Source organism: Caretta caretta, chromosome 8 (assembly GCF_965140235.1).
Source record: "Caretta caretta isolate rCarCar2 chromosome 8, rCarCar1.hap1, whole genome shotgun sequence".
Lineage (NCBI taxonomy): Eukaryota > Metazoa > Chordata > Testudines > Cheloniidae > Caretta > Caretta caretta.
In genome coordinates, this window is record NC_134213.1 from 106,277,597 (window position 1) to 106,293,937 (window position 16,341).

Genomic DNA, 16,341 nt, shown 5'->3' on the forward strand with positions numbered 1-16,341 from the left:
TCCCCACTTATACCCCCCAGGGGGGCATTAATCCTTTTGGCCAGAGTGTCCCACTGGGGGCTCATGCTCAGCGGAGTAGCCACCAGGCCCTCCAACATCTTTTTCAGGGTCGCTGCTTCCCAGGGTAGAGTCTCCCGTCCTGTATATGTGGCCGGCAGTCTTTGTTCCTGGATGGATACATTTGCATTTAGCTGTATTCAAAGCCATATTGTTTGCTTGTGCCCCTTTTGCCAAGCGAGCCTTTGGCCATGTCCCGTCGCAGTGACATCGGGGAAGCAGCCTTGAGCTGGTTCTGTCCCTTTTCTTTTTTAACAGAATAAATCATATTTCTGGATCTGAGAGCCATCTGTTCCGCTGGCCCCGGAAGGGTTCCCGGCAGAGCCGCTTCTGTGGCCGGGGTGCAGCCGCGCTTCCCATCAGGCTTCGGGCATTGCTAGCTTCGGGGGGTTAGGAAGCAACTTCTTGGGGGCAGGTTATGCCAGATTTGTCCACAAGGGGGTTCCTTGCAGCTGGTGTTTGCCACCGTCTGGTGGAGGTGCACCGTGGGTCTGAGGCTGTGGGGCCCAGCCCAGCGCTCTCGCAGGGAAGGAGGGAATTGCAGGCATTATCTACTGGTGCCCATCATTGTGGCATTGGGTTGCATTTTGCTTGGCTTGAGTTGGGTCATTGACATTCCCAGTAAGAGAAGCAAACCAGCCCCAATCCCTTGCAGGCCACCAGGGGAGCTGGGCTTTCGGCCATGGGACGCCATGGAGAGCAGGAGCAGCTCCCCAGGAATCTGTCGGGGAGCACGGGGTGATCTACACGCTGCCATGCATGCGTCCCACAGGAGATGGCTGAGGGCCAGCTTCTGCGCAGCTACCATGTCAGTCCTGGGTGGAGCCAAGGTCAAGGGGACAACTAGGTGCTGCAGACCAGCTAAACCCCACCATGCCCTGCCCCCCAGACCCTGGCTGCTTCCTGGCTGGCTGATGGACAGAGGAGGCCAAATGGCCTGGAGCAAGCCAGGTGGAGGGGGCTGCCAGCCACGAGGGATCTGACACCAGCGCTCAGGGCCCAGGTGTGGAATGGGGGGTGAGGGGGCAGAGCAGCTACCCCCACCACTGGGGGGGATTGTGTCCATCTGGCAACCTCCCCTAGCAGAATGTGGGGGGGTGATGAAATGCTCCAGTCACTGCAGGGTGGGGTGGGGTGGGGTGGCGCAGGGCGGTGAGCTGCCCCCAGGGGAGGGGCAGGGCTTGGCTTTAACTGGTTCACACTCTGGGAACAGCTGGGCCCCACGGGTGGGTTCTAACAACCCCCCTCCCTGGCATGTGGCGCTGTCCGCTGTCCAAGAGGCGATGCTGGATTCAGTGGGCCTGGGGCCTGACCCCATCCAAGTCCTGGGCCCAGCCAATGGCGCAGGACTTGCCTGCAGCCTGTGGCAGCCGCTGCCCCTCGGGTCCAAGGGCTGGGTCGCTGGGGCTCACGTCGAAAGTTCCTGGGCCCCGGCAGCTGGCTGGGAGCCCTCTGCACCGCCTGGAAGAAGTGCAACCAAGTGATCGAGCAGTAGATGGCAGGTTGGCCTCAAAACTGCTCCTTCCCGGGGGGCGGCTCTTCGGGTCGGCGAGCAGCGAGGGGGAAAGGGGCATTTCCAAGGGGGGTCCAGTGCCTTGCCTGTCCTCAGCGGGTTGGCCCTTAGTCAGATGCGGCTCCGATCACGGTGTCTCTTCTCACGCAGCCTGGCAGCTGGGCCGGGAGGGGTCTAAGCCGTCATTTGTTCGCAGTAATTAAGCTCCTTTGGGGCTCCCCCCACCCCCACACTCTTTTCTTCCTTCCTTTCTGTCTCCCTGCCTCAAGCCTTGCAGAGGGCGCTGACCACAACATCTGGCACTGGGGGGGCTCTGCTTTGTATGGTGCAGCCCCCTGCCTTTCCCACCCTAATGGCGGGGGGGGGGGGCAGGGGACTGATGTTACTCAAGTGGGCTGAGGACAAGGACTCGCTCTCCTCTTGGGTGCTGGAGGCTCCAGCTGTGTTTTGCAAAGGGTCTGTCCCTAGAAGGGGCAGCCCCCCACTTTCCCTGCACTGGGCGTGAGAGGGAGGGGGCACAGGAATCCCATAGTCCATTTTCCCACCAGAGCCACTTGCAAGAGGGGTGCTGTGTTTCCTTGAGCCAGGGGGTCTGTGCCCCTAAATTGGCTGCAAAACTCCCAAAAGAACCAGCCAGCTTTCCCTCTGGGCCTGCGGCCGCGGCTTCTCCTGTGCCACCCCCTCGCCCAGGCCTTTGGGAGGGGGAGAGTTGCTGGCTTTCTGTTTGCGCTGGTTTGTTGTAACTTTCCTAGCGTTTCTTTTTGAAATCAATTATACTCCAGTGCCAAGCCCAGGGGCTCTTTCAAACCAACCCCCCCCCCGAAATTCTCCCTGTTCCAGTTTCAGGGGGGGGAATGTTTGGTTTTTTCCCCCTTCCCCTCCTTGCAAGGGACAGTTTGCAGCTGTCTCAATGGGGCCATGTCCGCTTGCAATAATAAATAGAAGAGGCAGGCCAGGAGCTGGGGAAGGCTGGAGCATTTGAAAGGCTCTGGAGCAGAATTCCTGTGTTTAGTGAAGTTTTTTCTTCTCCAGTCTCTGCCCTCATTGATTTGCGGGAGGGAGGGAGCGAGGGGGGCTGCCTGGGTGGTCTTCCCTCGTCTCCACTTTGGTGAGCTGTTGCTTAGCAGCTAATAATAGGAGATGTTTGCAAAGTAATTTGCCTCTTCCTTAGCCAATGGGAACCAGAGCGCATTCCCATCACCCCCCCCCCCCCTTCATGATCTGGAAGGGAGCCTGCGGCGCGCTCCAAATGTTGGTGGGACAGGATCTGAGGCGCACGGGGGAGAGTTGACGATCGGCTGCTGCCGCCGCGCTTGTGGGGGGCTTTTCCCCGCGCTTGTGGGGAGCTGCGTGTGGCTCCGCTCTGGGTCTCCCCGCACCCCGGGGCGCTTCAAGACGCCGCGGTAGCGCGCAGCCCAGCCAGAGGGCGCACGGGGCCCGCTCGCATGGCCCCGGGGCTGGCCACATAATGTTGGCAGGGGCCCCCCGGAGCAGAGCGGAGCCCTCGGATGCTGCCCGCTGCCCCCTGGATTACCGCCCTCGCCGTTCCGCCGTCCCCGCCCGTCCTCGCTCGACCCCCGCTGGAGCCGGACCATGGCCTCGGAGCCCCGCTTTGGAGAGCGCGCCCCGAGCTCAGCTCCGCCGGTCCGGGGAGCCGGCTGCGCCCACGCCGCCGCGGCGCTGAAGGGGATCTCCAAGGTGAGGGGGCTGCAGAGACTGTCCCACGGAGCCCCCGGGGACACGGCAACGGGGCGGCCGCGGCCAAGGGTGGGGACCTAAAATCTCTCCCGCCCTGGTCCCGGGCAGCTTGGGGAGGGAGCAGCTTGGAGAGGTGCGTGCGCCCTGGCGGTGCCGCGGCCGGTTCCGGGAGCTCGGTTTCCCGGCCCCCCTTTCCTTGCCGGGTTGGCGCGGCGCCCGGCCGGTGCCCCCGGGATCCGGGGGTGAGTTTGCTGGAGGGGGGCCGGGGAGTTGCGCCAGGCCCATCTGGGGCGAAGTTCGCCCCTTGGTCGCATCCCCCTGGGGCCTCTTGGCGCCCCCTCCGAACGTGTGACACACTGCGGCCAGCAGGTCTCCCCCCAGCCCTTGCTGCGCGGAGCCGGAGGGGGGCGCTTCTGGGGGAGCCCGCGGAGTCTCGCACCCCCGTCACTGACCCGAGCCAGTGGCCGGGGGAGGAAGGGTCAGGCTGGATGGAGCTGACCTGGGGGGAAGCAGGGAGGGGAGCGGTGCGTGGGGACACGGGGAGCCGGCTGGGTGGGGGACGCGGGGAGCCTGGGGGGTGCAGGAGGCGGGGACTCAAGGAGCCGGCCCGGCAGGATGGGGAACGCGGGGAGCCTAGGGAGCAGTGGGGGGGGGGGCGCAGGGAGCCGGCCCGGCAAGGTGCGGGACGCGGGGAGCCTGGGGGGCCGTGGGGGGGAGGGCGCAAGGAGCCGGCTGGGGGAAGCTTGTCCCGCAGGGCAGAGGCAGCGGTGGGGGATGCTGAGCGCAGGGGGCGCCCTGCCCCCCAGGACACCCCCGGGGAGAGGGGAGCCAGGCCTCTGCGGCTGCGAGGAAAGGGGATCCTCGGGGTCCCTCCGCGGCGCTGCCCCTTGGCCCAGGCAGAGCTGGGGTGGGACGTGATGCGAGCACCTGTCAGGCCCCCCCGGGCGGCCCCACGGGGCGGGGGCCAGCCGGGCCGGGCCGCGGGTAACGCTGCCCCTCTCCCGCAGGGCGAGGCCGGGGGCCCCAGGGCCCCGCTGTGGCTGCGGGCCCGGCTCCAGGCGCTGCTCTTCGCGCTGGGCTGCCGCATCCAGCGGCACTGCGGCAAGGTGCTGCTCGCCGGGCTGCTGCTCTTCGGCGCGCTGGCCCTGGGGCTCCGGGCCGCCGCCATCGAGACCGACCTGGAGCAGCTGTGGGTGGAAGGTAAGAGCCGGGGGCCGCTCACACCGGGGGGCAGCAGCCTGCGACTGGGGCTGTCTGGGCGCTGTGGGGCGGGGGGGGCAGGGCTTTCTGAGCGCAGTGGGGCGGGAGGACGCTGGAGGGGCGGGGCAGTCTGGGCGCTGGGGGGCGGGCTGTCTGGGTACAGTAGGGCGGGATGGCGCTGGGGGGGGCAGGCTCTCTGGGCGCTGGGGGGCAGAGGGGCAGGGCAGTCTGGGCGCTGTAGCTCAGTGGTTTGAGCACTGGCCTGCTGAACCCAAGGTTGTGAGTTCAATCCTTGAGGGGGCCATTTAGGGAGCTGGGGCAAAAATTGGGGATTGGTCCTGCTTTGAGTAGGGGGTTGGACTAGATGACCTCCTGAGGTCCCTTCCAACCCTGATAGTCTATGAGTCTATGAGGGCGGGACTGTCTGGGTGCTGTGGGGGGGTGCAGTGGGGCGGGAGGGCGCTGGGGGGGGCTGGGCTGTCTGGGCGCAGTGGGGCGGGAGGGCGCTATAGGGGGGATCTCCATGCCCTGTGGGTGTAGGAGGAAATCCTGGCTGGTGTAGGCAGGGAATGTATGATCCTGGGCTGCAGAACCGGAATCCAGCCGGGCTCGGCTCTGAGCCGCTCCGGGAGCGTTACTGACGGGATCCTACACGCGCCCTCCCAAGGTGTGGGTGGGCACCTGGCACATACCAACACGTATGTGAACATGCATGTGACCCACCCTCTGCTCCGCTTCCATCTCAGCTTTGACACCTTGGCTGTGGCATAAGAGAAATGCATAAAGGGAGAGCCCAACGCTGCACGTGCGTCAGCCTGTGAACCCGTGCAAACATATATGTCCGGACACGATCGTACACGCGTACCCCGGTGTGAACACTGTTAGAGCAATGCACGGCCCCTGATGGAAATGTTTGCTGCCTTGAATCCTCTGGCATTCCCAGAGCAGCTCCCGGCGCTCGGATGACAGTTGGGTGACCGATGAAGTTATGCATCCCCCAAGGTTTCGGTAGCTTTGGGGCACCCTTGGGTGCGCGTATAAATGGGAGTGCTTTCCTGGGGCGGTGGGTGCATGGGCGTGCATGCCAGGGTGGGTGCGCTGGGTTCTGTGTGGGGTCCGGATCGCGGTCGATGCATGTCCGTGGAGGCGCGTGTAATTAAATTCGTTCCCTCTGCGAACGAGCCGCCCTCTTCCGAGATTGCATTATTGATCTGAAAATCGGGAAGATGCTGCCGGAGGAGAGAATGAAACCTCTGACAGTGCTGTCAGTTAGGGGCTGGCTTGGGGCCCGTGCGCCTGCCCCCCGAGGGAAGAGGGAGCAGGGAATCCAGTGAGAACACAAACAGCCGAGAGCAAGGGGCAGAGGAGAGCAAAGCCTCATTTCCTAGTGGAAACATCTGATAAAAACGATTCCTTTGTTATGAATAAGTCCAGCCTGGATTTCGGCACTCTTCCCGCGGCTGCCTGGCGCTCCGAGTTTCCCTTCTCCTGCTCTGGGAGGACTTTCCCTTTTTCGGGGTCTCTGGCCTCTCTTCTCGCAGCCCCTCTCCGAGGCCGCATCGGGTGGGACCTTCACACCCTCGGGTGGTGTCAGCCATCTTTGAGCTCCAGCACTCCCCGCCCCCCGGCTGCATGTGTGGTCCTCAGCTACTCCTGGATTTTGTTCAACAATAGAAGCAACTTTACTTTAAAAGAGCCGGCCCCCGCCCCCCCCCCCCCCGTGAGTGCCAGTAAAGTTTACACACCTGTTTCACACAGCGAAGAGGGGTGTCTGTGCGGCTGTTAAGACAAGGAGGCTAGGTCGTATCTCCTCCCCCCACCCTTCCTCTGCATTACACAGATCTGTGGCAAAAACAACAGATCCATCCCAAACTGCAGCTGTTCAGCATTTAAAGATGGGAAAGACCCCCCGCCTTTATCCGCCTGCAAAGCGAGGCCGTACCCTGTGGGGTTTCCTTCGCTTGGGTTCGGCAGCTTTCGGGACTGGTGTCTGTTGAACGGGGCAAGGACCCAGGAGCTCAGATGGGTTCCTGGGGGAGATGAGAGCTGGCCTGCGAGTCTCCAAGGGGGGTGGGTGGGAGGGAAGAGTGCGGCATGGGGGTAGAGATGCGTGGGGAGGGGTGCTTTGAATCAAGGTGTGCTGACATGGTTAGCTGTCCTGCTGGAAGCTCATGCTGCTCCATGTGAGATCTCAGCGCACGGGGGGAGTTTTAGGTGACATAGAAGCCCAGGATTGTGGTTGTTCTGAGATTCTCTGTGTGCCGTAGGATGTCCCAGGGGCTGGCCTGGGTGCCGTACTGTCTGGCTCAGGCCTGGCTCCTGCTCGCCCAAGAGGCCGCTTTGTGCTGCCTGGACGTTGTTTCGCGTGCTGAGCAACGGCAGTGGCTTTGTGGGCGCTTCGGGCATGCGATGGGCAGCGTGGGTGAGAGGAACGGTCGTGGATTGAGGAGGCAGGGTCCAATTCTGACTCACCTGCTGGGCTTTGGGCAGCTCCAGCGGCCCCTCTGTGCCTCAGTTTCCCCACCTGTGAAATGCAGATGATAACCTTCACCGGCTTGGTAGCGCACTGCAAGGAGGTGTCAAGTGGCATCTGCCCAGTGCTTTGAATGGGCAGATGGCAGTGCCAAGCACTGCCAGTAACTGAGTGATATTTGCCGACGCTGTGTGAACCTTCTGGCCGTGAGATGATCACCCGGCGGAGACGAGCTTGTGCGGTCAGATCTGTGCTCCCGAGATTTTGAACTCCTCTGGGCAGTGGCTCAGCATGATCTTCTGGCCAGTGCTGAGCATGCAGGTGCTCAGTGATGGGTAGATGGGGGGCCTCTGTGCAAAGGGGGGCCCAGTGTTGTGTCCTGCCCGTGGGCCGTGCAGGATGTCAGCGCTGCTGGAGAATCCGGAGCAGGCCGAGCGGTGCAGTGTCCCCTGGCTCAGGGCTGGGCCGTGTGTCGGACCCGAGGGAAGGTTCTGGTGGCAGAGGCCCTGGAGGGCCCCTTGACGTTGCCGGGCGGGGTGTTTGCATGGGCATGGCAGGTGCTTGGGCATGGATCTGGCTCTGTTCTGGTTCGGCAGGATCAAACTGGCCCGCTCACCGACATCGCCCATCAGAACCTGCCTGCCACCCCACCGACTTCACTGGGGTGCAGATGAAGGCCGCAGTAACTTTTCCAGTGCTAACGTGGGATGTGGGTCAGACTCTTGCTAGCCCCCACGGCCTGCACGTAGCCCTGCGCTTGAGAGAGCTGCTCCTCTCTGCCTCCTGCCCTGTACAGCAGCTCCTTGGCCGTCCGTGCCTGGCTCGCCCCCAGCGGTGGCTGGAGAATTGAGCCCTTGGCTAGCGGGTTTGAGAGGCTGGAATTCACATCCTACTGGAAGCCCCCAGTGCAGGGAAATCTGCTCTGCAGGGTTTTCTGGCTTTGGTGCCCTTTCTGCTTCCCAGGAGCCAGGCAGGGGCGTGTGGGATGGAGACCCAGGAGCCAGGGCATTCCAGAAGAGGAGTTTGCCAGACTCTGCTGCTGTCCCTCCTCTCTAGGGGTCATGGAGGGGCCCCCAGAGGAGGAGGCCAGGGCGAGATGTGTGCGTAGGACTGTGCCCAGGTCAGGAGCCAGGGCAGAGAAGGGGTGACTGGGCTCAGCCCCGCCATTTACGTCCTATGACTATGCTTAACAGCTGCCTCCGGGATCCTTTTGCCATCACACCTCCAAGCAGCCAAGCTCTGTGCGCTGGTCAGTGCCTGGGCAGGTCACTCTGCCCACGGGCATTGCCGTGTGCCACTCCCTAAGGGCAGCATGTGCCGATGGCTTTAGCTCCTGGTTCCCAGCAGGGCAATGACACAGCCCTTCCCACAGGGACTCGGGCCACGTCTAGCTCTTCCGTCAGCCGGCCCTACCCCCGTGCCCTAGGGTTTCCCATCAGTCTGCTGAGCCAGGGCTGACCTCTTCATCAAGTGGTCATGGGGGCTAGATCTGTGGCAGGGGCTTGGCCCAGCTCCTGCCTCTCGGGCTACATGTGCTGTTGAGCAGGGCGGAGAGGGTCACACCGAGGAGTGGGGCCGGCGTGGGTGGCAGCGAGGGGTCTCACTGTCCTGGGAAGGGCTGGGTTTGATTTTCCGGTACAAGACAGCTCAGGACAGCTGCTGCTTGTATCTCTGTGGGGCAAATGATAAATCATCTGCAGAGGAAAGGCCGGAGCAGATTAGTCCGGGTCCAAGACAGGGGTGGAGCTGGGTCAGCTGAAGTCCCTGATCCTTTCTGTCGCTGGTCAGAACCGGGGGCCTTTGCGCTCAGCCTATGAGTAGAGCTGCAGTTCCCTGTGGATCCGGGTCACTGGTGACAGAGGGGCTGGGGTCGGATGTTGGCCAGGGCATGGGGATGCCAAGGGCCCATCTCCAAAGCAGCCTCCACCACAGTGGGTACTGAGCAGACCTACAGCAGTTTCGGTAGAGAGACTGAGGACAGAATAGGCCAGGGTGGCTCAAGTCCCCTCTCTCCCCACAGCAGGGCCGAGTCCCGCGGGCCAGGGGCACTATATGGGAAGCTTACACTGGCCTGTGGAGAAGCCAAGGGCTCGCGGGTCCTGTCAGTGGGTACCTTGCACCAGCACTTGGCTCCCTGACAATGCAGCTAGCTACCTGCTGCCCTGCACGCAGGAGAGCATTGCCCAGAGCACGCCTATGGGGGGCAGAGGGGAGAGGCAGAGGGGAGCCACGGACCACAGCAGCAACTGATCAAGCCCCCAGCCTGGAAAGGGGCTCTACGCCCCAGGACGTGTTGCTGGCTGCTGTGGCCTTGGGCTTCTCCAGAAGGTGATGTCAGGGATGGGCCCATGGGGGAAGGAAGCAGGTAGGCCCCAGCATACAGCACAGACCCTGCTGCACATCCAGCTGCTGTGTGGAGCCTGCCCCAGGCTGGGACTGGTGCGAGAAGAGCTGTGAGGATGATCAGGGAACTGAGAGCCTGGCCGCTGAGCGGAGCCTAGGGAAGCTGAGAGGGGACTTGAGCTTTGCTCTCTTGCAATATGCCTGGGGTAAACGCCAGCTAGGGAGGGGACGAGCTCGTTAAGCTGAAGGGCAGTGCTGGCCCAGGAACAAATGGGTACAAACCAGCCCGGGGCCAATTCTGGCTGGGAATTAGAAGAAAGTTTCTCCCTGTCAGAGGGCCCAGATTCTGGAACAGCCTCCGGACAGGAGTTGTGGGGGGCAAACCAACATAATGAGTTTGAAGAGAGGGCAGGATACATATGAGCGTGACTCTCTGGTGGGACCGCTTGTGATGGTGGGGGCCCGGCTCAGCAGCCCTGGGGCTCACTTCCAGTTTGTGGCTTATGTTCCCAACACTCATGCTTCAGATCCCCACTGGCAAGGGTCAGGAAGGGATTTCCCCTCCCCCAGTGCATTCTGGGATTTTTGTCTGCTTCCTCAGAGCTGTCCCTGGCTGGAGATGGGACATGGGGCTGGGTGGGTCAGGGCTCTGAGGTGGCAGCGAGCTCTCTCTCCCACAGGTTCATGCCATATGTGAGGTCAGGAAGAAATTTCCCCCTGGTCAGATTGGCAGGGACCTTGGGATTTTTTTGCCTTCCTCTGCAGCGTGTGGGTGCGGGTCACTTGCCAGGTTATCTGGGTGTCTCTCACCTAATCAGCCTCGGGTACTGGGGCGCTCCCTCTCCCCCCCGCTCGCCCATTCTCTGCCTGTGGCAAGTGACCATCTAGTCTCCTGAGGGCTGTAATCCTTTGGTTGCTGCGGTGACGGTGGCCTGAGATGTCGAGGAGGTCACACGCGATGGCCTGGGGTCCCTTCTGCCCATAAGCTCTCTGCCCTCGTTCTGCTGCCCCTGCCCGATGCCTGAGCTACCGTCGGACTTGCAAGGGTGCCCGCCGTCAGCCACTTCCTCCCCAGGGCGGGCCGGCCTGTGAGGGGCCCGCTCCGTTCCCAGGGCGGAGCCTGTCCTGAGAGCTCGCCTCCTGTGCCAGGCCAGCGGGATCGGGACCGTTGCGGAGGGAGGGACTGGGGCAGGGTGTCGGATGCTGCTGGAAGCAGGAGGGGTGGCCCATGGAGAGGGGCTGAGAGATGGAAACCAGCCCAGGCCCGGGCCATACCGGCTGCGCCCATGCTGGAGAAGGGGTTATTGACCGGCCTGATCCAACGGGGGCGATGGGAAAAGAGACGGTGGCGCCCGTAAATTGGGATCGCCTGTGGAAATGTTCAATTAGGTGCCTCTAAAGCGATTAGCTTCTTGAAGGCTTTGAACCCCCCCCCACCCCACCCCCCGGCTGAGTGTTGAGTTACCTCCGGCCACCTGGCAGCTGTTCCTGGCCGTCTGAGTGTGTTTGCAGGGCCAGGAGGCTGGGCTGGGGCTGATTTATGGGGCCGAGGCTGGGTCAGGGGAAAGCTGCATTAGCCTCTAACTGGAGCAGCCACCTGGCGTGCGGGAATCTCCCCTGCTCCCTGTCCCTGGTGGAAGGACTGTGGAAAGCGAGGGGCTCGCTGCCCCCCAAACCTCCTAGTATGTGGGACCGGGGGGCAGGCGAATCAGCCTGGGGAGGGCAGGGCGGGACTTAGGGAAAGGAAGAGAGAGCAGGCGGGGGAGGGAGGCAGCCGTGGGGGGAGGGCAGAGGGAAGTTGGGGAGTAGCCGTGGGTAGCAGATGCTGGAGGGAAGCTGTCTGGCAGGTGCTCAGCGGCCCTCACCGAGATCCCACCTGCAGGTCCCCGCCCCTGCCCCCCGAGCTCCTGGGCAGCAGCGCCCCCTGGAGGCTGATGTGCGTGCTGGCCCCATTGCACCGAGGACCGGTACCATCTGCCCCGCTCAGCGGCTAGGCTGTTGGACCCTGAGTGCCAGGCCTGGCCCTGGCTGGCGCTGGTGGCCTGTTGACCAGCCTGGTGTGGCAGGAGTCGCTGGCCTCTCTGTAGCGCTTTGTTTTGGGCAGAGCCAGCCTGGCCCACGGGGCTGTCTGCTCGGGGAGACGTCCGCACCCCGCCGGCATGCAGTGGGCTGGCAGGAGGGGGGATGAGCCCCTAGGCACGTTCAGCTTGCTGGGGGGGCGGGGCTGGGCGACGGGGCCTGGGGGATCCGGCTGGAGCTGACCTGCCATCTCCACACAGTGCCACTTGAAAGAGGAAAACCAACGGACAGACGAAGCCACCTGTCAAAGGGCCAGCGTGGGGGGACTGGGGAGGCGTTTTGGGGGCCTGCGCGCATTCCGGGAGCTGCACCCTGGCCTCTGCTCCCAGCGGGGCCAGGGGCGAGGAAATCCAGTGGGAGAGGAGCGGTGGCGTCTGCAGAGCGGAGGCTGGGGGTGAAAGGTTCCTGGGTGGGCACTGGGAGTGCTGGGTGGTCTCCTGGCGAATGGCAGGCTCCAGAGAGGCGCTGGGGGTGCTAGCAGCCGAGCCAGGAGCCGGCCTGCGGGAGGAGGGGTGTAGGTGCTGCGCGAAATCAGCCGGGCTGCTGGAATCCAGGCCCGCCGGAGCCAGCTGGCAAGCAGTATGTGCATGGGGGGGAGGGGAGCGTCTGTGGATGCTGCGGCTCGCTAGCCTGGGGAGGGGGAGCAGCGCTGAGGGTGGGGGGGCTACAGACCATCAGGGCCATCGCTGGACGGTGCGGGGAGCGGAGGTCACGGGAAACCAAGCCGGGGCAGTCGCATCGGATCCCCTGGCATCCGCTTCCTGGCTGCGGCCGGAGGAGTCGGGTGGGGGTGGCAGAGCTAGCGGGGAGCCCAAGCTGGGGCACGGTGCGGCCGCGGGTCCGCTCTGTCGGGAAGTGCTGTGCAGCTGCCCTGTGAACCTCTCGCCCGCGGAGATGGCTCAAGTTGGGCGTACCCCAAAATCCTGCGGCCATTTAGAGCTGGCGAGGGGATGTCTGACTGACTGGAGCCTGTGCTTAGTAGTGTCCCACTGACTGGGCGCGTCTGCTCCCCCTGCCGTGGGCTGCCCCATGCAGAGGGGACTGGCAGGGGCGCCCACCTCTGCCTGGCATCCCAAGATCACTTTTACTCCGGACTTTTTTGTGGATGCCACTTTGCTGCTGCCCTCGGCCAGGGCATTGCCCTGGTTCCTTTGCATCGCGGTGCCGTTGCTCAGCTGACTCGGCCTCCTTCCCCCCGCCCTGCTCTTTTTTGGGGGGGAGGGGGGGAACCATAGGCTAGCCCAGACCCTTGGGGACAGACCTCGTTCTCCGCACCAGCAAAAGAGGGAGCCGGGTTTGTATTCAGGCAGCGAGCAGAAGACCCTCGCCTCGCCCGCCCCCCAGCACACCCGCAGCCTGCTCCACTCGCTGATATATCGGCTTTGTTTGCTCCCTCCGCGGTGCCGTTTGCTCCGAAGCATCTTCTCCCTGCAGCCGGGGCTGGCTGTGAAAGGCGCTTTCTTGTCTGAAGCCAGCTCAAAGTCGGAGCCCGGCTCAGTGTGCCAAAGCTGCGTTGGGGGCAGAAATCGCTTCTTTTTCTCATGGTGGGGGGAAGTCTCTTCCTGGCTCTCTTCCCTGCAACCCCTCCCGAGTGACCGGTTGATCGCTTGTGATGGACGGAAAATTTGCTGATTTGTTGTTTAAAGGCCCAGCAAGAGTTTTGTGGACAGCAGCGTTTTAGTGTCTGGGGTTTTCTATTGGGGGGGGGGGGGCAGCAGGGAGCGGGGCCGAGAAGAGTTTTATTCTCTGCTTCCTCCTCGGGCCTGGAAAAGTGGTCTGAGTTCAAACCCTTCATTTCGTGCCTGAATGAAGGCAGCAAAGTGGAAAAATTCCCCCATTCAGCGGGGGATGAATGTATGTGTCAGCCCCGCATTAGGGGACATTCGCAAGCAGTGGAGTGCCTAATGCAGCCATTTCTCACAGCGCCCGACAGAGGAGATGATTAGCATAATTAGTCCAGGCAGCCCTATACATATGGAAATAGCCAGGGCCTAAATGCCAACACCAGTGGAAATTTATGTCAGTGCTGACAGGAGTCTTAGCAGTGAATGGTTCCCAACCGACTCTTCCCCCCCCCCCATATTTTGGGGGGTCGTGCTGCCCCTCATCCCTGGCCGTGGCTCTGGGAGCTCCTTCAGGAGAGGCCTTTTCCCTCCCCCGCCACCACCCCCAGAAGCCAGCCCTTGGGATTTCGAGTGATAAAGACATTTGTTTGGCTCTGATCGACACAGGCCGGGCCTGGGGCCCGGCTTCTCCGCTGGCTTGGGAAGCTGGTCGCCCTTTGCCTTGGCTGGTTGGAAAGGCGGCTGGAGAACCTGCTTTTGCGGGGCCGGGGTTGTTAGAGAAGGGTCTGTGGGGTCACAAACCGCAGAATTTATCCCCCAGCCTGGGGTCTTCTCCGCCTGTCGGGGGGACCCCCAACTGCTGGTGGCAAGACTCCCTGTTGGGGCAGTCTGAGGGGAGGCACTGGAAGCCACCCACCCTCCCGTGCCCACCCGGGCACCCAACTGGCTGTATTTCCTCCCCCCCCCCGGGCACGGGGGCTGTGGGGCAGAGCGGGGCCCCCGCAGCCGTGTTGTGACAGGCGAGGCTGGTGGCCACAGGCGGGCCAGGTGAAAATGGCTCTTTTAGCCTGCCCTCGGCGCGACTTCCTCCGAAGCAGCACGGCTCCTTTCACCCGCTCCCTAATCCCGCTAATCCGCCCCACAACACTTTGAAGGTGGCCCCCGGCCTGCGTGCATCGCAGCCCTTGGGGCCGTGGCTAGCGAGCTGAGTCAGAGCATGCAGGCGCGTGTGTGTGTGTGTGAGTGCCATGGCTGGGGGGAGGCCACGTCTCTCGTTCGCCCCCCTGCCCTTGCGTCAGCTTTCATAGCTGAGTCCCAAAGGGAACTGGGGCCTGTCCCGGGGCAGGGAACGGCTGGGCTGCTCCATCGCTGCCGTGGGGCTGCTCCTGGCTGCAGGAGTGGGGCACGATATGCTGGGAGTTCCCTGGGGTTGGCAGTGCCATGCCAGAGACCCTGGCAGGGGCAGGGTTGCGTGCACTCAGGAGGAAATGGTCATATTTAACTCGGCCAAGCTGTTAAACCTTGTGCATGGCACCACGTGGCCTCCTGCCCACCAACGGGCATGGGAAATACCCCAGAGACCGGTGCATGCACACACGAGGGCCGTTTCTCAGTGGGGGCCTTACCAGGTGTATTAGAGTAGCACCTACCGGTCCCCGCTGAGATCAGGGCCCTGTTGTGCTAGGGTCAGACAGCCCCTGCCGGCAAGGAGCTCCCAGGCTACACAGAGAAAGGCAGGATTATTAGCCCCATTGCACGGATGGGAAACTGAGGCACAGTGCGCGTGCTCCCGCATCCTGGGACTTGCCCAGAGTTGCAGAGTGGGGAATTGAACTCAGGTTGCTGGAGCCCCAGCCCAGCATGTTGCCCCCCACCCTTTCTTGGGGGTCATGATGTCACGGTGTGTCATGGTGAGGGGCTGGACATGGGCGGTGGGTATTGTAGGCGGGGGGAGGCTGTGCCGCCCCAAACAGCCAGGTGTGGCCCCACCCATGCTCCGCCCCCAGAGCCCCCTTCCTGCTTCCCGCTCTGTGGCTCCCCCTGTGTGCTGGCCCCATCTTGGGCCGTTCCCCCGTCCTCCCGGTGCTCCGGGGCTGAGGGCACTAGCCTCGGGCAGGGGCCGGCGGCCATGGTAGTGGGGCTCTGGTGGGGGGGCGGGGTGTGTGGAAGGGGCAGGGTGGGGGGCTTTACTTGCCACCCATGGTGCTGGAGGCCCAAAGGCGTGATATCATGTGTGACACAGTGTGATGTCGCGGTTCTTATAGAATAGAAGGATGGGAGGGGATCTCGAGAGATCATCCCCTGCACTCATGGCAGGATAAGGATTATCAAAGCCAGTGGTAATCAATTATTTCTTGGCCCAGGTACAGTCAAGGTCCAGACTCCAGAGATGATAATACAGAAATGACGACAATAATGATGACAGTAAATAAAAGATTGTGTGTTCTGTTCAAAAGCGTCTGGCAGACTGGATTTGGTCCACAATCCACCTGTTGCCTACCCCTGATCTAGACCGTCCCTGGCAGGTGTTTGTCTAATCTGCTCTTACAAATCTCACTTACAATGATGGAGATTCTACAGCCTCCCTGGGCAATTTATTTCAGTGCTTCCCCACCCTGACAGGAAGTTTTTCCTGATGTCCAACCTACACCGCCCTGGCTGCTGTTTAAGCCCATGGCTTCTTGTCCTGTCCTCAGAGGTTAAGAAGAACAATTTACCTCCCTCCTCCTTGTAACAACCTTTTATGTACTTGAAAACTGGTATCATGTCCCCTCTCAGTCTTCTCTTCTCTTCTCTTCTCTTCTCTTCTCTTCTCTTCTCTTCTCTACATTAAACAAACCCAGTGTTTCCAATCTTCCCTCAGAGGTCATGTTTTCTAGACCTTTAATCATTTTTGTTGCTCTTCTCTGGACTTTCTCCAATTTGTCCACATCTTTCCTGAAATGTGGCGGCCAGAACCGAACACAATACTCCAGCTGAGGCCTAATCAGCGTGGAGTAGAGCGGAAGAATTACTTACTTACAACACTCCTGCCAATACAGCCCAGAATGATGTTTGCTTTTTTGCAACAGTGTCACACCGTTGATTCATATTTAGCTTGTGGTCCACGATGACCCACTGATCTCTTTCCACAGTACAGTCCTTCCTAGGCAGTCAGTTCCCAGTTCGTATGTGTGCAGCTGATTGTTCCTTCCCAAGTGGAGAACTTTGCATTTGTCCTTATTGAATTTCGTCCTGTTCACTTCAGACCATTTCTCCAGTTTGTCCAGATCATTTTGAATGTTAATCCTGTCCTCCAGAGCACTTGCAGCCCCCCAGCTTGGTATCGTCCGCAAACAGTATACGTGTACTCTCTGTGCCATTGCTCAGCATGCTACATCGTTATCTGAATCGTTCAGCAGGTGAGCCGGCGA

General features: G+C 61.9%; 1 protein-coding gene across 1 annotated transcript in view; it reads left to right on the forward strand.

Annotated features, from left to right (window-relative positions):
- Window positions 1–2,830: 2,830 nt before the first annotated feature.
- The window catches only part of PTCH2 (patched 2), a 57,544-nt gene continuing 44,033 nt past the window's right edge, over window positions 2,831–16,341 (forward strand). Inside the window, exons 1-2 of the mRNA XM_048861571.2 lie at window positions 2,831–3,268; window positions 4,276–4,468. Coding sequence (XP_048717528.2) covers window positions 3,164–3,268; window positions 4,276–4,468 — 298 coding nt within the window. The 5' untranslated portion in view covers window positions 2,831–3,163. The remainder of the gene's footprint in view (window positions 3,269–4,275; window positions 4,469–16,341) is intronic.